The sequence below is a fragment of the Equus quagga genome, chromosome 6 (genome assembly GCF_021613505.1).
Source record: "Equus quagga isolate Etosha38 chromosome 6, UCLA_HA_Equagga_1.0, whole genome shotgun sequence".
NCBI lineage: Eukaryota > Metazoa > Chordata > Mammalia > Perissodactyla > Equidae > Equus > Equus quagga.
The window spans coordinates 115,712,571-115,734,134 of NC_060272.1; the positions used below are offsets into that span (position 1 = coordinate 115,712,571).

The 21,564-nt window shown below is 40.3% G+C and overlaps 1 protein-coding gene across 3 annotated transcripts in view; it reads right to left on the reverse strand.

Annotated features, from left to right (window-relative positions):
- FREM1 (FRAS1 related extracellular matrix 1) overlaps window positions 1-21,564 on the reverse strand; it is a 145,797-nt gene that overhangs the window by 32,455 nt on the left and 91,778 nt on the right. For all 3 annotated transcript variants that reach the window (XM_046664862.1, XM_046664860.1, XM_046664861.1), the window contains 5 exons: window positions 20,340-20,535; window positions 15,674-15,938; window positions 7,552-7,966; window positions 2,039-2,240; window positions 1,159-1,303 (listed from right to left, as the gene is read on the reverse strand). In XM_046664862.1, the coding sequence (XP_046520818.1) occupies window positions 1,159-1,303; window positions 2,039-2,240; window positions 7,552-7,966; window positions 15,674-15,938; window positions 20,340-20,535 (1,223 nt within the window). The remainder of the gene's footprint in view (window positions 1-1,158; window positions 1,304-2,038; window positions 2,241-7,551; window positions 7,967-15,673; window positions 15,939-20,339; window positions 20,536-21,564) is intronic.

Sequence of the window (21,564 nt, forward strand, 5' to 3'; positions counted from 1 at the left end):
CATCTACTTCCCAGCTTCTAGTACTCTGTACCTGGCATATAGCAGCCCCTCAATAAAAATCTGTGCCATACCTGGGCAGGTATTACACTTTATCAGGACAGTGGAGGTGGGGCCTCAGGAATGCATTTTGTTGAGAAAGACGCCAGTTTTTCTAACAATAACTACAGAGACCTCTGCTGGTGAGTCTTGGGACTACACTGGAGGATCGGAAAGAAAAAGCAAGAAGGAAGAGTGCAGAGGATTTCTCTGGTTTTCTTCCTTTGTCCATATTCTGTCATAAAAGGCTCATCAAGGGGCTGCACTCACTTATGGTGTGTAGTCTGACTAGGATATGGTGAATATGAAAACTAGGATAAATGAACAACTTTTCTTTGAGTTGACAGGGAAAGATATCAAATTTAAAAGAAAAGAAAAAACATAGCACGAGAACTGAACTATGTGAACCTTTCTGTGACCATCTGATAGCTGGTAAGTTATTCAAGGTCTACTTTCACGAAAAGCCTAGATTAGGAACCCAGTGAGTGAAATTACTGTGGTCTGTTAATCTCGTTATTCTGAGGGTCATACACTTTATACAACTTCTAAGTGTCACTTAATACCTCCCCAAGTCTATTTTCCTCCTTACACTGTTTTCATCTCACCCATGATAGGTTTATTAACTTCTAAAGGCAGTCACAAGTAATCGTTTTGTTTCCTTTGTTTTTTGTAAGGGAAAGGGAAGATGTTTTGCTAACCCTTCTGACCCCCTCCTTCGTCCCGGCTCCAGAGATTTTCGAAGATGATGGTTTCTAACAGTCCTACAGTGACCTCTTGCTGCACGATTTGTACATGAGCCTGCAAGCTCAGGCCCGGATGCTACAAACTGTCAAAACAGAAACCTGTGTGTGTGTGGAAGCGTATGCATTGACATGCACAAAATGAATGGCCTAGCACGATACAACTTAACTTTTTCATGTTTCCATACTCTGTAAAGCTACTGGCTTTCACATTACCAAGCAGTAACAGAAAAATCCCTCTCCAAAATAAATTCCATGAGCTTCTGAAATGGTCTGTCATTTTATCCTCTTAGATTCTGTTTGAAAAAGAATATTTCACTTTCCTAATCAGATACATTCTGGACATCATATGCAAGACAATTGAACAAGCATAATAATTTACATTTGAGGAGTGGCAGAGTTCCCGGTGGGGTCCATGATTTGAAATTCCATGACATCTGAATTTATTTCCAAAGATGGGTTTATGATGTAAAGAATGGTCTTACTGTTTAAGTCCTTTTGGCTAAATTTCTCTTGGATAAATTCACCTACAGAAAAGAAATAAATGAATTTCATGATTAACCAAACAAAATATTAAATAAGAGATGAAAAAATTACATGGCTATTTCATTTTAAACACAGCTTTAAAAACAGCCCAAGTGTATTTTTTAAAGAAATTAACATTATTGCAACTATCTTAAAACTCGAATTCAATGAACTTAAATTAGGCTTTAAAATTACTTTGTCTCAGAAGTATTGTGTTTTAAAGAAAATATAAAAATAGAGGAAGAAAGAATAGGAAGATACAGTAATAAAATCGATAATTCTGTGCCATCCTGTTTAGCGATATATTTTTATCACTGTCTTTGTAAAGCAGAAATAATACACAATCCAGAAAAACTAATATACCAAAAAATAAAACCAGAATTTTTAAAAATGAACTGACATCATTTAGAATTCACGATAGAAAAAAATGAGTCACAAATATGAATCTGGTTCTGACATGTGTGTTCCACTGAATATATTACAATCTGGCTGTTGAAAAGAAGTTGTAAACAATAAACATCTGTGTATCAGTATTTGGTTCTCCCACTCAAGATGAATTTAGGAAAGCTCATCTTCAAACCCTCTTTAGCACCAATATTGATTTATAAACGGCATCTACCAGTAAGCCCTGGGGAGTGTTTACCAAATGGGCCTGCACTTAATTAAATTACTCTCTAGCATTGCCAGCCACTGGATATTTTAAAATGAGCAATTACAAGGATTAAGGAAGGCAGTACCTGTTGTTGTGTTCTCCAGATGTCCATGTTGGGGGCCTCGTAAAATCTTAAAGATGATCTGATTGTCCTCGGTGTCAGGATCCGATGCCTTCAACACGTGGGAAGTGATGTAAATCCCATAACAGCCGTTTTTCAGGAGCCCCACTTGAGAAGGGGAATGCAAGTGTGTGATGTGCGGGGCTGTTTTGTCCAACTGGTCCACCTGGATCATTGATAATTACATACAATGTCACACAAAGCCTTCTCATCCCCATGTGACCAAGGGTCTTAATGGTTGGACAATGACAAATGCTCCCAAATTTCAGCTTCCTTATCTTCCTCATTTGTTAATTTCTGCTAAAGACTGTCTTGTTAAGAATAACCTCAGCAAATATCACAGTGCCTGGAACAGAGGCCAACTTTCCATTGTAACTTTGACCCAGCTTTATTTAGGAGTCCATTGTCTGACTCTTCATTAGGACATAGCTCCTTGAGGGCTGACACCATGTCTTTTTCCCCATCTATTCCCTGCACCTGGCACAGTGCCTGCACCAGAAGAAGCTCAAGGAATATTTGTTGAATTAATATATTAAAACTGACCCAAGAATTGTATTGCAAACTTAAGGTTAGCTCCACAGAAGGATTTCCCCGTCTTTCCAGTGTTCGTTGACTTACAGAAACAGACTTGCAAGAGTTTTTAAATACATAGAACATTTTCTCGGCATGTCTTTGTTCAAATGGCAAAAATGTTGAATAAAAACAAAAATACTTCAGTAAGAAAAAAGTGAAAAGTGATTATACAGACATGTGTGTATTTGTTTCATTGAGGATGAGAACTGGTAACCAACCAGGTGGACTGTGACGATGGCAAGTCGTCAATTTCTCATGAGTGACAGGAGGAGCCCAGGTTCAGCTACCAAGGGCTTCATTCAGGTCCATCTTGCAAACGACTGTTATAGGGTAGGGATGGAGCAGGTCTGGATGAATAGCACAATTCACCACTTACATTAAAAACAGGTACAAGAACACCGCCTTCATTCCTCTCACTCCTAAGACTTCATTCTTAACTTCATTTACCCAAAAAGGATACTACTGTAAATCTTAGTTCACCCTAGCAAAGAATTAGTGTCAATGATAAGACCATATGTATTTTTTGTATATGATGATACAATAAACTACTATGCACCTATTAAAAAGAATAAGACGTAGGATGAACCAATAATGAAAAATATCCACAACTTAGTGTTAACTGGTTAAAAAAAAAAGAAAGAAACAGCAAGTTGCATAAGAGGAGATGACTATACTGCCATTTTTGTTAAAAAAAAATACATATACATGTTCATACAGACATAGACAAAATTCTGGAAGTATTTGCACAAAGCTGTTCATTTCTCTTGGGGTGGGGGAAAATTACCACTCCTCCCTTGTGTATTTCTTTCTTTTGCTTTTTTTACAAAGATTGGCATCTGAGCTGACATCTGTTGCCAATCTTCCTTTTCTTTTTCCCCCCCAAAGTTCCCCAGTACACAGCTGCATATTCTAGTTGTAGGTCCTTCTGGCTCTGCTATGTGGGACACCACGTCAGCACGGCCTGACAAGTGGTGCTAGGTCAACGCCCAGGATCCGAACCAGTGAAAACCTGGGCCGCTGAAGTGGAACACACGAACTTAACCACTCAGCCACAGGGCCAGCCCTTGTGTATTTCTACATGGAATTCTGCAACAACCAAATACTTTTTTCCTCTCAAGTTGGCAAAGTTCTTTATTATTAATGAAAATAATCATAAATCATGTTGGCTAATGTTTGGAGAAGCAGACATTTTTATATTTTGCTGCTAGGAGTGCAAATTAGTGAGAATTTTCTGGAGCGGAAATTGGCATATACATATATTAAAAACATGCGTATACTTTGATCCAAAACGTTCACTTTTTGGAGTATATCCTATAGAAATAATTAGATGTGCAGATAAACACATATATATGCATGTTCACTAAAATATAATTTATAGTAGCAATTAACAAAAAATTCCATAAAACAGAGAAGTCCAAGAAGGGATTTATAAACCGTCTCTACCTGAGACTGAGAACAATGAAGCCTTTAAAAGTTAGGTTTTCAAGGAAGATCTAACGACCGGAGGAAACTTCCATAACATAATGAAGAGTGGAGACAGGCAATCTACATGATAGTACATACAATATCATCCCAGTTTGTTATTGCACAGAATAAAAGAATGGAAGGAAGCCACCAATGACAACCATGGCCAGCCACGGTGGCCAGTAGGAGGGATGGTGAATGGCAGGAGAGGAAAGATAATACTCCAAGCCATGTAAGAAATCCTCAAAGTTGATCAATAGATGAGTGTAGCTGGATTTTTTTTACGTTGTATTTTCCCTAAAAACAAAAGTGTTACAAAAGGAACAAATGCTTGTTGTGATCATTTGTTTTAAAAAAAACGTTAATATTTAAACTCTGGTTATGTGGTCCCCTCTGTGTCATCGGTCACACTTGTGCTAAAATGTCTCCTAGTCTTGCTAAACTTCCAGCTTCTTCAAAAGCAGTTCTTCTGACTCAGTATACTGGAAGCATTTTAAAATATTGGAGTACAAAATTTTTTTAAAAAAAGAAGGCTATATCCTTTGGATAACTTGTGTTGGATTTATTGAAAATCATCTCAGACACACCTAAAACACAGAAAGCTGTGATGCTGGTCCTTTCTGCCTCACTTCCAGCCCCGTCCCCTTTTAAGGAAGATTACAGGAATCATTGCAGCAAGATTGCAGTATGTTGGTCAGACAGACATAATTTCCTACGTAATGAATGTTGAATTAGTGCCTGCTGGTATCAGTGGCAGGCACCTGTGTTTTAGCTTGTTCAGTCTAGTATCTTTGCCCTTCGTTACCCAGATCGAGACGAGAAGAGCAGTGCACCCATGCTTGGGAGACTTACTTGGAGCAATCCATCACTCAGTGGTGGTCCACACCATATTGTCTTGCCAGAAAAAGCTCCTGTAGGCAAGAGACTAAAGGGCTCATCTTTCCTGCACGGCTGGCAGGGGTTAGTCACTTCCTAAACTGCTTGACCTCTCTGCTCAGAGAGACCAGGGAATTTGGGGGAGAAAGTTTAAGGCTTTCTTTGTCAGGTTTTTACACACAATGATTTTTTTGGGGGGGGGGGGGGCAAGGAAAGCCTTGTGAACCTTTACACCTGTAATCAACATTTTCCTATCAGTAAATTCTACAACTTCCAAGGGATAACTCTCATACTACAACCAAGCTCTTTAAGTTGAGGATTGGTGTTGAGACAGACCTGATTTAAGTTCTGATACTTTCTCTAAACTCTACCCTCTTTCCCCTCTCTGCGCGGAAGTGTGGGAAGGAACTCTTATGCCTGTGCTTAGAATTGATAACTCCTACAAATTTGCAAGGAAAATGACCCAGAAAATCACCCCTGGTTGGACAGTACAATGACATTTCTCTACCTAGTATGGGGCGTCAGGAGTCAAGAAAAAAAATTAGTAGACTGAAGAGTGGGATGGGGCTAATAACAATTAAAACATATAATAACAAAATGGAAACACAATAATGTTTACTATGTACAAAGTACTTCTTTCATACTGTGCCAATGACATCAACACCTTCTCTCTACTCCCAGTGCATCATAATTTCATTACATTTTCTGGACCTCCCTAGTGTCAAAGATTCATCCGGGACCCACTCTACGTATCATGACTCCCCACTTTTCTACTCAGATCCTACCTTAGAAAGAGACTGTAATGGTTAATTTTACATGTCAACTTAGCAGGGTTGCGATGCCCAGTTGTTTGGTCAAACATCAGGCCAGATGTTGCCGTGAAGACATTTTTAAGATGTGATTAACATTTAAGTCAGTAGACATTGAGTAAAGCAGATTCTCCTCCATAACGTGGGTGGGCCTTATCTAGTCAGTTGAAGGCCTTAAGAGAAAAGACAGGTTCCTCGAAGAGGAAGGAATTTTGCCTCCAGACTGTTATTGGACTCAAGACTGTAACATCAACTCCTGCTGGAATTTATAACCTGCCGGCCTTCCCTGCAGACTTTGGACATGTCAGATCCCACAATTGTGTGAGCCAATTCCTAAACAATAAACCCGCCCCCCTCTCTGTGTATATATACACACACACATATATATGTGTACACACATACACACACACACACACATATATATATATATACACACACATGTGCCGCATAACCAGGTTTCAGTCAGTAATGGACCGCATATACAGTGATGGTCCCATCAAATTAGTACCCTACAGCCTAGGTGTGTAGTAGGCTGTACCATCTAGGTTTGTGTAAGTACACTTCACGATGTTTACACACTGACAAAATCACCCAATGACACATTCTCAGAACATATCCTCGTCGCTAAGTGACGCATGACTGTATACACATATTTAAATAAGTCCTATTGGTTCTGTCTCTCTGGAGAACCCTGACTGATACAGAGACTAAACAGCAAGGGAAAATTATGATTATTTTACATAATCAGAACATATCTTGAAATAAGAGACAGATTTATATCTTTTCTGCGTTTGGGGGAAGCATGTAGAACAGGGTGAATTATTTCCAAGGAGAGTGGATTCAAGGCTTTGAGAGCCAGAACATACTTGATGTGTTTTGACTAAAAAAAGAAAAACACATTTTGCCCTCCAAGAATCATCGTAATAGTCAACACAAATGTGGCAGTGTGGTGCCATAGAAAGGACACAGAATTTGGGATCGGAAAGATGTGAGGTCTTTACATGTGCTTGAAAAAATTATTGAACTTCTGAGCTTCTGAACATCTATAAAATGGAGATCATAAAACCTACCTCATAGGATTTTCATCAGAATTAAATGAGATTTATGTAAAGTGGGTCTGAACTACAGTTAACACTCTAAAAATTGTAGCTGCTACAATTATTTTCCTCATCATTATTACATGTACAATATTGATGCTGCCTTGTAAGTATTCATACATTTAATTGAAAATTATTAAAATGCCAGTAGATGACATGGACCAATAAGCATCATCATAATAGCAATAGAGTTAGATAGTATAATAGAGTATAGTTAGATATTTTATTGTAGTTATAAGATATTGAATAACTAATATGCCAGTGTCTTGAGTACCGAAGATTATTTAATTCTCACTGCAGTGCTATAAGGTATGTTTTCCAAAGAAAGAAAACTAGAATCAGAGGAGTTAAAGAACTCTTCCAAGGTCACACAGCTAATAGATGGCAAAGTAGAAATGGCCCAGGTGTGCCTGACACCCAAGTCCCTGGTTTTGTTCCCTTCTGTACTACCACTGACTCCTACGGTCAGTCATTAGCCCATATGCAGGGACCACATCTGTTTTGTTCATATCAATATGCCTGGCGCCTTGCTTCGTGCCTGGCATGCTGTAGACATAGCATACCTATTTGAATGAAAGAGGGAGGGAAATAAGGAGATAGTTCTCCTTGTCGTTTTCTGCACATGCCTGGCAATGAACTGTGTATTTGTCATACTTGCCTGGATAGTGAATGAAACAGGTTCTTGCCACACTCTCCCATCCATCATGAAGCCTTGGTTTGTCCCATCTGTGGCCACAAACGTAAAGCGGTCAATCTGAGAGTCCCCTCCCAAGTGCCTGTAGGCCACATTCCCGCTGTCCACATCCTGCTGAGTGAAATTGTGTTGAAGCAGCACTGTCCCCCATAGGTAGAGCTGGCCATGTTGTGGGAGCTGGGCCAAAAGGAAGGTGAGGTTCTGCGCTGGAGTGTCAGGGTCGGTCAGCTGAAGGAGGTGAGGGGAAAGAAGACCTGTGGCCCCTTCGGCCAGTCTCAACCCCTTGTTCCTGGTCACCACGGGTAAGGCTCTGTCCACAGTCTCCAGTGTGATCTCAAACACCCCGGGCTTGGTCTGCAGCCCATTGCTGACCGTGAATCTGGCAAAGAGAGGCAAGGCAGCCTTCAGCATGGATTCTTGTGTCACCATCTACTGAAATGAAATGATAACAAGACACACCTTTACTAAAGGACATGTCGTGTTGAGACTCAAATGAAAACTCAAGGGTAGATCTTTCAGGAGAACGCAATTCCATCTGTGAAACAAGTCACTAGGTAATACACAAATTGACCAGTAAACACCCAAAAGTGCTCTCTCAACCACATTGATGGTAGACTCATGTGATGGAGCAGGCGAATTCTGCCAGTGGTATTTATCAGGCTTGTCAGTGCTTAGTATAGTTCCTTGCCCTAAATTGGAATTTCACATCCAATTAGACCCATGACATGAGTTTGAAAACTATACTTAATTTAGATATATTTATAATTTTGCAATTGTATTTTTTTGGTGGGCATTTAATAAGCTAAACATTGAAGACTGATCATTGGGGGCCAAACCAAGGGCTCAGTTTGGTCAATTCACTCTATTTATGTATTTCATGATAAATTTCCTAAGACCAGATCACAATACTGAGCCTTGTAGTAGTCCATAACATATCTCCTTTTCTGGGCCTCATTTTCACTCTTCTGTAAAGCGAAAGATGGACCAGATGGTCGCCAAGAACCATCCGACTCTAAAATATCATGTGATGCTCTAATCCCTTACATTTTTCTTATGCTTCTATATTGCCCCTTACAAGATATGTAGGAGTTACACTAGACATGGATTACTTCCCTGCCTTAAAGAAAATTAGAGCAAAAAGGGTCAGAAACGTGGCGGGAGATCATATAGCAGGTAGGAGACAGAGCTGGACTAGAACCCAGATCTTTTGACCCCACACATCCTGCTCTTGTAGTTTTTTAAAATAAATGCTGGTTTAGCAATCCACCAACAAAGAGTTGTGGTGCCTGGGCACCACTGCAGAACTGTAAAGAGAAAACTGAAATGATGCAAATTCAAGGTAAGCAGAATCTCTCACAATCATGGGTTTGTGCTACCGTAATTGCTTCTGATTATATTGATCACTGAATCACATTCCACCCACCACTGCCAATCTCCAAATAAAACCAGTTTAGGGGCAGGCCCGGCGGTGGAGCAGTTAAGTTTGCATGTTCCACTTTGGCAGCCCGGGGTTCACCGGTTCGGATCCCGGGTGCAGACATGGTACTGCTTGGCAAGCCATGCTGTGGTAGGCGTCCCACATATAAAGTAGAGGAAGATGGTCAGGGATGTTAGCTCAGGGCCAGTCTTCCTCAGCAAAAAGAGGAGGATTAGCAGCAGACGTTAGCTCAGGGCTAATCATCCTCAAAAAAAAATAATAATAGTTTAAATGACTTTTAGAACATTTCAATGTGTAATTTTTATTCCAAAGAGAATTGAGAGTATAATGAGATTAAGCAAACAAAATGCACTATTAAAATTCTAAAAGTTAGTAAATCACTACCATCAAATGAAATTGACAAATTCACTGTAGATCAAAGAAATGTACATCACAATTATCATGGCGTTATGTCTATTAGTTTTTCCCCATGTATGGCGGTAGCTTGAAATATTCATGGAGAAGAGATATACTCTTATATTCCACGGATGTAAAAATCTCTAAAAATGTTTTAGTGGAATATAACATTAAATTATACAAGAATTTCCTTCTAGGCTCTTTTTTTTTAAGTAGAGAAGATATGGCGTTTATATTTATTTTACTAATCTGACAATTTGACTAACTAGTTCTTTATCCTTTGTAAAATACATCTTATCCTTCAGAGTTTGAAGGTTGATACTTTGCTTTTGAACATAAACCTGACACCAGGTTGTGTGAGTACAAGGAGATGATCAGCCAGCCTGAGGCAAAGGACTCTGGGAAAAGAGCAGCCAGACCAAAGTAAAGGGAGATGAGTTTGGCTAAGTACAGATTTTGCTTTGAAGGCTAAGGTATAATTTCTGAGCTTTCTAAGTATCTAATTGATAAGACTGCCTACAAGGAAAATATGATGTGATGCATAGTAAAAGGAATCTATGTTCAAAAAGTTAAAAGTACTAAAGTGAAATATTACAAATAAAACAAATTTTTGACATTTCACATACCTCAACTTGTAAAGAATATAACCTGGTTATTTTCTGCAGCATTATTTTTACAGTTTGAATAAGGACATTGAATTAACTTTAGAATTGTAGATTGAGCAACATTACATAGTTTCCTTAAAACAAAACAGTTTTCATTTTGTAAAGCTGAACTTTTGCTATTTTCTAAGCAATAGGGCAATTTCACTGTTGGCTCTTGCAGTCTTTGCAAAATTAGTCATTTTTTTTTTTAAAAAAAGAAGCATACCCAGAAATATATCTGTATGTTCTTCCAACTTTTTATTTACTAGTCACCTTGACAATTTCAAAGGTCAAGTGATATGCATTTGTAGGTGCAAAAATCATGGTCTATTTCTCAGGGAAAGCTTTGCCTGGAATTGTGCCTTTATTCCATTGTTTTCCTGTTCCTTTTCATGTTTCCTCTCTGCTGCCTATCATCAGACCCATGATATAACAAGGGGAAGGTGAGGTGTTCCCTCACTGCCTCCAATTTCTCCATTTTTTACTTAATCCCTCCAGATACACATTTCATGAGTTCCATTTTACCCTCTTTCACAAATAAAGTGGCTCTCTACTCCCTGCCAGATCACTAAACCAAAATGTGCTCTCGTGGAGAGTTTTAAATTGACCATTTATAGTTTAGCACAAATTTAAGCCAAAGGACAAATATTTTAGTATTAGCATTAATTGTGGAATTAAAGACATCATGCCCCGTTAAAAGCATGTCAAATATGAGCAGAGAAGGAAGGGGAAAGAAGGGCAGCGATGGGGATCAGGAACAAGGAGGTTCAGTGGGAGCTCCAGTGACGGTCAGGGGCTCAACCAGAGGCGGCCATCTTGTGTATCTGATTCCCACTTTCCCCTCTGGAGACTGAATTCTGAAAATGTCTGACCAGGTCCTCAAAGCTCAGTCTCAGGATGGCCGCATTTATATGCATGTGTGACCTGTGTGAGGACGCTGAAGTTGTCTCATGATCCAGGCTGTCCTTCTCAAACCCCTCCCTGCCTGATGATGGGGATCTGACCACGTTGGAAATCGGCAGCCTGCCATCAGACAGATGGGAATGAGGGCGAGCAGGCCAGGGACTATATAAGAGGAAGAAATATGTTTACTGAGGCCACTGTTCCCAGCTGGGACACCGAAGCAGCTGTCTGCACTGACCAAAAGCTAATAAGCCAGTGGCGAAAAGGATGCAATTTTTAAACATGACTGGATCAAACACATCATTCCACTTTCACAGGTAACCATGCAAACTACTCACAGGCAGAGAAACATTATCAGAGAGAGAGAGAGACAGGGTGAATGGTCATGGTTGGCTTCCCAGTCAAAATAAGCCTAGCAGAACAAGTGCACCAAGGTCAGTGCTGTTCACGTCCGCAAAGGTTGACCAGATGATCTTACAAATGCTCCCCCTCCCCCACAAAGCAACCCTCCAAATAGATTCTCCAGTTTTAAAATAACAGTGCCATTGCTATGATGGTATCCATTCCAAGGTTAAGGAGCTGGTGGTATCGCAGTAGCAGCTCCTTCTGTGGGTCCATTTTGGTTAATTTCACTTCTTATGCCCCCCTGAGAAGAGACACAGCCAAGATGACCACTGTTCTCATGAAATTTGGGGAATGACTCTCAGATTCGTCTGGGGTGCCTGCCTGGTCTGATTTCACCATTACACGGTGCTTTCAAGCTTTCTGCATTTCCTGGCAATAGAGTTGGCTGAAGAATCTGCCATCTGTCATGGCATTTAAAAGATAAAAATGGAATCATAAATAGAGCCAGTTCCTCAAAAAAAAAAAAAGTCCAGCCGGCATGTCAAAATGGAGGACATTAGCATGTTCTTTTAGTACCCGGCTGCCAGCAGCTGAAGTCAGCTTGCTAATCACTTGGTGTCATCTGTCCTAGAATGCGCTGCCAAATCTTTCTTCCAGGCCAGCAGCACCAAACAATGCAGGAGAAATTTATGATTCGCAAAATATTTTTGCAGAAGGTAAAATCTGACCATTAAACTCCCCCGCTTAATTAATGCTGCCATATCCTACATTAAAACGAGAAGGGGGAAAATCCTCTGCCACAGAATTTATCTCCTCTACCCAGCCAAATTCCTTGCCAGATTTAACAGCAAGCGACATAAATTTAGGTGATTAGATTGGTTGCATATATTTAATTTTTAAAAAGCACCATGATCACACTTTCATTAAAACAGGCTTTCAGCTTTGGTTTAGTGCCACTTGACAAACAACGCAGCAGTCCATGATTGGGTTAGCGAAATGACAAGATTAAAACGAGGGTCTTGGGTAGATGCTAGGCTCTTCCATCATCAATATGTAAAACTGCTGGCCGAACAGCAGAATGACACATTGAGGAGGTTCCTTCGCACAAGTGCATCTTCTCCGCAAATTTTTGGTACGATGAGGTATGATGGAAAGAACTCTCCCAAATGAGATCTCAGCCTAAATTCAGCTCTGATTCAGTTATGTCGGTTTAGGCAACTGTCTTTGCTTCTTGGAACCTCGGTTTTCTCGTGCACAAAATGGGAACAAACCATCTCTCTCAAGGTGGTGGTGTAAGGCTGAAAGGAAATGATTCACAAGAAAAGGGTCTAGTACACTGTCTGATGCATTGCAGGTGTTCAAGCAATATCAACTTTTTTACATGTAAGTGAAGGGATGGGACTAAATCAATACTTCCAACCTGTGGTGTTTGTTTATTTTCCGCATCGACCTATTTTCTAATCTTGAGTCATTCAAACACCACCTTCCTAATTTCTGCCAAATTCTTGACCCACCTGTACTCTTATTACTTATTAAGTTGCTTTAGAGCAACCCACTCTTTGTTTTACCTAAATAAATGTCTCTAAAAGGAAACTTTCTAACTACTAAAATCTGAAATTTGTAACTACCAAAAACTTCATCACCATAAATACTGCAAAAATAAATACAAGAAAATGATGTTTTTCTTTCTAGCTAGATATTGTTGCCCAATGGCCTGGAACCTGAGGTCTGCACTCTCTTTGTTAAAAAGGGAGAACAGTTAATACTGAAGAGCTGTGGAGGACATATTGCGCCAGTCTGGGACTTCCTTGTTGAAACAATCAGAAGGATGGAGAGCACTAAGAGGGAGCAGTTTCTCAGTCCTGACTCCCTGTCGTTTATTGCCTTCTTCCCCCATCAGCCCATATTGCATCTTTGTATCACTGGTGGTACAAATCACTCACTTCAGAAAGTACAGCCACAGGCTTTGTGCTGAAAGAAAACCTTGCCCAGAAGCCCAGTGTGTAAAACAAACTCTCAAAAAATAAAATGCAACAAAGCTCTATCAGTAAATTGGAGTGAGGGCCCCATCTTCTGTCTCTGAGAGGCCCCGAGAGGGCTTCCGTAAATCCTCAAGGCTCCTCAGAACACACTTGGAACAACGGCCTGGACCAGGCCAGCAACTGCTAGTCCTGACTGCATCAGAATCACCTGGAGAGATTTTAAAACTACAGAACCTGGGCCTGAGACTGGACTTACCAAAGTTGCCTCTCTGGGGCGAGATCCAAGAATTTATATTTTTATAAATCTCCCAGGGAACTCTCTTGAGGATCTAGAAATTTGGAAATTTCTAGGATGAATGATTTCTAAAATGCCTCTAGCATGACCCTATATGGATGTGAATTAGGAAACTTCTATAGTATCACCAATTCTCATATACAGAGATGCTGCTTTCTATTCGCAGCTCATCACTACCATCTGATTGATACCTAACCTTCATTTCTGAACGTCTTTACATGCTCATTCATTGGCTTCTCCAGCAGAGTCACTGGTTTCTCCAATACAGTCATTAGTGTCTTCAGCAGACTCTCCTGCGGGTGTTGACTGGGGGAAGTGGGAATGGACAAGAGGAAGAAAGTCTAGAAATGGGTACAAAATTAAAGCCCCAGAATCTCATATACATGCATTAAACCAAGAAGCACCCAGCCTCTGTTAGTGAACAGGGAAAGGAGAACAATCATTGCTCTTGTTTGTAATTTCTTTCCTCCTTCAAGATTACGCGTGGTATTGTAAAGATCAGAGGGAAAAGGGGGGCCAAAGAAGGAATATAATAAGTAATGATAACAACAACAATAACTCTATAGTAGTAGTAATAATTGCAGCTAGTACTTATTTCATTCTTCCTATGTGCCACATAATGTTTTAAGTATTTTACATGCACAAGCTCCTTTGAACCTCCCAACACCCCTGTAAGGCAGGTACTATGAGCATCATTCCTTTTCACAGAACAGGAAACAGGATCACAAGAGGATGTGTGACAAGACGAAGGCCACAGTGTAGTGAGAAATGGAGGCAGTAATTGACCCAAGCCTGTGCCCCACCAACTACACTATTCCACTTCTGGAGCAAAAGAACCAGGGTGAGAAGGAATCCCCTCATCTCATGTTTTAGTCAAAGCCTAGTAACACTTATGCACTGAATCGGTTATTAAGATATTGATCACCCAAATGATTAGCTGTTTGTTAAGGACACTTGTCAAGAAAAAAGGAAGACATTAGTTCAAACTTCCCTGGATGTTTTTTTTGGTTTAAAAGTTGAACTATCCAAATCATCACTCTAAATACTAAAAAAGCAAGCAAAATCATCTTTACTAATATTTAAGCAGTGCTTATCATAACAGGCATATTGAATTTAGATAAATAAAATGTATGATCGAGAGTGGCATTTGAACACAGCTGTATCAGTACACTTGATAGTGTACGGGCACCACTGAATAATATGGGAATATGCTACATTTCCGTTATTTTATAGCGCTCTTTTGAAGGTTGTATTCTGGTAAAAACTATCCAGAAGGCCTGCTTGGATGGCCGATAAACCCATGCTCTCAGGGCCTCCTCCTTAATTTGTAAAACTCAGAGTCGGGTATGTACCACCGTTCCCTGAAGGCTAGTCCGAGATTTGTTGGTTCCCATCCCAGCCCCAGGGATCTGTGTCCTCTTAAGGACCTTGCATTCAGCCAGCTTTGAGAACTGCTAGACGATAGATTCTCCAGAGTTTCTCTTGCTTTATGTGACTGGAGACAGATTTCAGTATTTTAAATCACCGTCGACTTTCATTAATGTTGAATCTTTGCCTTTTCACCAGATTGTTATTCATTCTAATGATTTATTTGATACAGAATCTTTGAACAGGTGCACAGCCCCAATTATAACATTGTTTCTAAGGGGAAATATGATCCACTTTATGACAGCATGATTTATGATATAGTTACCGGAACACATTGTGTCAAAAGGCAGTGTCTGCTTATGCCAAATGTTTACTAATAAATACCTTTTCCGCAGATAGAAAAACATACTCAGAAAAAGAGGTAAATTACTTTTCCATGTCTCTCCCGAGCTGGGATCCTTAGGTCTTCCCACTTCTCCTCATGGAACAGCTTGCATTTAGATCTGCTTATGTGTTTATTTTAAAACAGCAAGCCCTAATTTCTTGCCTTGCCGCTGTCATTTTAATCGTGAACCCTCACCTTTCATACATCTAGGCAGTAGAAGAACAACGTAGCTACACCACAGCTGGAAAAGGACTCATTTTTTTCCCCTTCTTTTGTCCTTCCAAGCATTAATCATGGGAAGGGCTTCTGAAAAATTTCCTTGGGGCTCACCTGAATGTGTCGCTGGAGACAGCTGCCTTGCTGTTGTGGACATAGCAGACTGTCCGTCCTGCTATGTCCATTTGGCTGAAGCTCGTAATGGGGACTCCGGGATGGCGGGCGTATTCGACCCGGCCATGTCGCGGTGGGGAGGTAATGACATACAGCAGTTCCTCAGGCTTGTCCGCTCCGTCCACAGCAAGGAGAGTGGCGCTCGTCAACCAACCTCTGTCACCTTTAGACACCACAAGTGGTCTTGCAAGGATGACAATATCACCTACGTGGCAGAAGAGGTTGTCGTCAAGAATCACATTAAAAAAAATAAAATGTCCAAAGTAAAGGTAAAAACCAAAAGCCAAACTGTGCAGAAATCAAAACTAATATGACTGAGAAAGGTTTATAGAACTATGATTAAAAAAAGAATTAGACAAAAGACATGAGCAGATATTACACAGAAGGGGAAACATGTAGGGCCAATAAAGATACAAAAAGATGCTCAACTTATTAATAATCATGGAGATACAAATCAGGACCACAATAAGTTGCCATCTCACAGCCCTTTGGCAAAAATGTAGAAGTCTGATGATACTACATGTGGAAGAGAATGTAGATCAGGATGCTCTTGCATGGGATTCTGGTAGGAGGATAAATTGGTACACGATTTGGCATGATTTTGTAAAGAGCTGAGTATTCACATATGCCTGGACCCAGTGGTTCCACTCCAGCTGTGTACTGGGGAGAAACACGTACCCTTGCACCCAGGAGAGATGTGCCAGAATGGTCCTCGCAGCACTGTTTGTAATTGAAAACACTGGCGACAACCCAAATGCCTTTCCAGAAAGTGAATGTATAAACAAACCATGCTCTATTCATACAACCAAACTTTGCACAGTAGCAAAATGAATGAACAACAGCTCCACACAACAGCACAGATGTAGCTTCTTACCATTTGTAAGTCCCAGAAAACTATAAACAAAAGTCGGAAAATTAACTCAAAATTCATTCGTTTGGTCATTCCGTCTGGAGGATGGGAAGGGCGTGCAAGTAGATGTTTGTTATTGTTAATATTCCAGTCCTTGAAGCGCATGGGGGTTGCACAGGTGTTTATTATGTATTTTAAAAAGAATGCTTTGGATGAGCCAAGTGGAAATGGGTCACACATGGACTAATGATGCAGTGTTTCACAAACTAAGGATTATAATTCACTTTTGCTCACCTGAGACTCATAAAAAAATTGATCATAACTAAAATATAAAGCTTATACTTTGTGCCAGGCACAGGGCTATGAGCTCTCACATCTTCACATCCACGCTATGAGGTGGGGTATCATGATATCTCCCAATTATAAATGAGGAAGCTAAGGTGTAGAGATGTTAACCAGCTTGTTAATGATTATATGGTTAATAAAAGCTGGAGCTGGCAATTGTACTCAGCCCATCTGACTCAAGAGCACAAACTCAAACACCATATTATTTGGCATCCTCTCTTTAATATATAGAGAGTTCTTATAAATCAACATGAAAAGGGTGAATATCCAAAAGAAAATATGCGTGAAGTAAACGCCAAGCCATTTCTTTTTTTTTCCTGCCCCCCCCCCGCCGCAGGGAAAGATTCGCCCTGAGCTAACATAGGTTGCCAATTTTCCTCTTTTTTTCTCCCCAAAGTCCCAGTACATGGTTGTATATCCTAGTTGTAAATCTTTCTAGTTCTACGTAAACCGCCACCACAGCATGGCAGCTGACAGACGAGTGGTGTGGTTCTGCGACCAGGAAACGAACTCAGGCCACTGAAATGGAGCACGGCAAACTTTAACCACAAGGCCATCAGGGCTGGCTCACCAAGCCATTTCTAAATTAAAAACACAAATAGTCAATAAAATTTCGGAAAGATATTCAGTCCCATGAAGAAATAAAAAAATGAAAACAAAATATCAAGGAGGTATAACTTTAGACCAGTGGTTCTCAATGAGGGGTGACTTTGCCCCCCTACCCAGGGGACATTTGGCAATGCCTGGAGACATTTTTGGTGGTCATAACTGGGAGTCTCTGCTAGCATCTAGTGATAGAGGCCAGAGATGTTACTAAACATCCTACAATGCACCAGAAAGTTCTCTGCAACACAGAATTACCCACCCCAAAATGTCAACAGTGTCAAGATTGGGAAACTCTGTTTTAGATGATAAATTTGGCCTTTTGGTGTACTATGCTTTCAACCCAAAATGCTATGCAACTTAAGTGCAACGTAGAATCAATGAGCATCAAAACCTGAGCCTCCGATGCTTGAGAGGAAGTCAAGATGAATACATCAAAGAAGTAAGGAGCAGGAACAGGGCTGGGGAAACAGAAATCACCCACAAGTGGTTTCAGCAGGAGCAGAAGATGGGTCCGGGCGAGGAAGAGCGTCCGGGTTTTGCCTCACTGCAGTTTTTCAGCACTGTAATGGCATAGTAGGGATGGGGGACAACTCTTGATGGCGTCCTTCTAAACTTCTCTCAAAGATCGTATTATTTTAGCCACTGTGCAAATCAGAAGACACCACACAATTGGAAGGCCTAATGTTATTTACAATAACTCCCAAATGAAAAGAGTCCAAATGCTCGATATTAGGGATATGACTGAGTCTAGCAATTCAGTGTGGTTTTATTTAGAGATGAACATTTATGCTTATAAAGTTATGCCACAACCTGAGAAAACTCAAGCTAAGTAAAAAGAAAAATAGGATACAACACTGTACGCATATAAAACACCATGATGTAAAAAGAAACAAAGGGAAGAAATTTAGAACTTCTGAAAATGTTAATAGGTTAGTGTATCTACTTGATGTAAGTGGTCACAAATCCTTTTAGAAAATAATCACATGTCAGAGTTAGCAAAGACCAGCCTCATTTCCTTTTCTTCCAGGGCATATCGCTAGAGTGTCTATTGCTTAGCTGACCTTAATGTGGCATGTGACAGTGATCCAGCCACCAGGATGTGCAGAATATAGGTACCCTACCTCCCAGCCCATGAAATCCTCTCATTTTCCTCCACATCTCACTTCTGGAGTGACTTCAAGGTCTCCAGACATAAAGGACCCTCTACTAAGAAAGAATTCCCAGATGGCTTTATGGAACTTCTAGAACTCTCCTCCACCCCCCAGGAAACACACTGTGCCAAGGTAACGAGAAGATAGTCTGCCCTAATCCATTAGTTGTCTGCCCTGATATATTACTTGTATGACATTTTGCCTAGACATATACATATGATGAGCAGAGCCCTACTTTTGCAGAGAGAAATAAACGTGTACACTAACATCTCAGTTATCTGCATTGCTTATTAGACATCAGGCACACATTTTTCTGGTGCTAGACTGCCTGCCTTTATTTTATTATTATTATTTTTTTTTGAGGAAGATTAGCCCTGAGCTAACATCCACTGCCAATCCTCCTCTTTTTTTGCTGAGGAAGACTGGCCCTGAGCTAACATCCGTGCCCAACTTCCTCCACTTTATATGTGGGACACCTACCACAGCATGACTTGTCAAGCGTTGCATAGGTCTGCACCCGGGATCTGAACCAGCAAACCCCGAGCTGCTGAAGCGGAACATGCGAACGTAACTGCTGTGTCACCAGGGCAGCCAAGGAACACATTTTTATAACCAAGAAAGAAGCAAATTATTATACAGCCCCAAATAAACAGCACAAAATAAATCAAGCTGACTTAAAATTTGTTTTAAAAAATTCAGGACAATTGTAACTTTACCACACACACAAAGTAAGATTTTTACTACACTGAAGCATCTAATTTAGCTCAAGCTTCCTGGCAGCCAAGGTGAAAAAAGGAAGCATTCAGTTAATCAAGCATGTACCGAGGATGAAAGATTATATTTGGTCCTGAGAATATATAGATAGTGGACTCTATAGATGAATGAGATATGATCCTTACTCTCCTCACATAAGCTCTAAGCAAAAGTATGGTGTAGTGACAGTTGGGCATCAAGGGCTTAGATTCTCCCTTGCTGAGCTTTCTTTTCAGGATTTTTTTCACTCTCCACCTTCCGTGATTTATATGCTGCTGTGTCCTATTATGAAAATGTCTGCTTAACTAATTCAAGAGAAGCTTATTATCTTATAGTGTTCTCCCTTGTCCCCAAAAAGTATGTATTGGCACTTCCCAAGTGAAAAGAGCAACAATTCCAAGCTTTTCAATGACAAAGCTCCTTTTTATTATTTTTTTATTTTAAAATGTGTTTGCTTTTATTTCCTTTGTTATTATTGTGTTGGAAATATTCTTCTTTTGAAACTCCATCATCAAGTAATAATTCACTTCTTAAAGATAAAACTAGAGTGATCACATAGATTTGGTAAAATTTTATATAAAGCAAAAACCCTGACAGTTAAAGCAGCCTGTGCAGCCATATGGTGGGAGAGGCTGGGTTTCCAACAGGCTTTGTGAAAGACGGAAAACAACAAATGGATTGGTCTGTCTCGTGAACCTCATAGATCCCAGGCAAAGCAGGAGAGGAGGCAAAGGATCAGATCATAAATGATGGAAGGGAAGAAGGGAAGGAGTGATGGCTGGAAGGATGGGAAGAAGGAAGAAAGGAAGGAAGGAAAGCAGGCTGACCTCTGAATGCTTACACCAGCTCACTTCTGGTGATAAAAGTTGATCCCAATAAATCTTGGTAGAAATGCTTTTACCTTTTCCCATATCGTTGATGATGATGTGACAGTCAAATGCAGGTGACCTGTTGTTGCCATCCCAGAGGGAGAAGGTGAAGCTGTCCTGGCTCTGGGAAGCCACTGCCCCAGTGTGTGTGTATCTCAGCAAGTTCAGGTCCACTTCTTCCTGAGTGCAGTTCAGGCCAGGGTAGAGCGGGACCCAGTCCCTCCCTATCTGAAAGGCACCAGAATTAGTCAGCTGCCCATGGTTTGGATTTTTCTCCCTATGCTGTGTTAGTGGATATTTTCCATATCACCTGAAAACTTCCAATATAAATGATATTTTAGGGGAACTCCAGATTCGATTTTTTTGCCATTTTACCTTATTTTTTCCTTTCAAAGAAATAGATTGAAACAAGATAAGACCTTGGGTGGGAAAAAAAGCTAGCTTCAACCAAAGGAGGTTTGACAGTCATGTAGCAATTCAACAGCAGTGCTATTCCAAAGTATTTATCATAAGCAATCATAGCTGATTAAATATTCCAATTAATGAGAGCAGGTGTGTAATCGAGCTGTTGGAATTGATTCTTTAAAAATTAAATGTGTTTCATTTGGAGGTTTCTTTTTTTTCTTTCATATCGTTGTACAACTAATCAAACCTAATTTTTTCAAACATGTTTGTCACGGGGCTTATGGGAAGTAGATAAAATAAAAATAGAATGAATGTATTTATTCTCCATACATTTTCCAGCCTAACTAAAGCCCAAAGAAAATTATCAAGATCCCTATCACTCCCTACATTTATACCCTGAGTCAGCAAAGAACATAACTGCAAATATCATAGGGTTTTTTGGGGGGGGAGGAGGTTGATGAGGAAGATTGGCCCTGAGCTAACACCTATTGCCAATCTTCCTCTTTTTTTGCTTGAGAAAGAGTGGCCCTGAGCTAACATCTGTGCCCATCTACCTCTATTGTGTATGTAGGAAGCCACAACAGCATGGCTTCATGAGTGGTATTGGTCTGCGCCTGGGATCCAAACCTGTGAACCTGGGCCGCCAATGCAGAGCGAGCAAACTTAACCGCTACGCCACTGGGCCAGCTCCACATCATAGATTATTTTTTATCAGAATCTTCTAAAAACAAGCTAACATTAGTTAAGCATATATTCTATACAGAACTCAGGGCAGAAATTGTGGCATTTTCAATTAAAAGAGGTTCTTATGATGGAGAGGAACTGACAACTGGTAGTACTATAAAATATAAT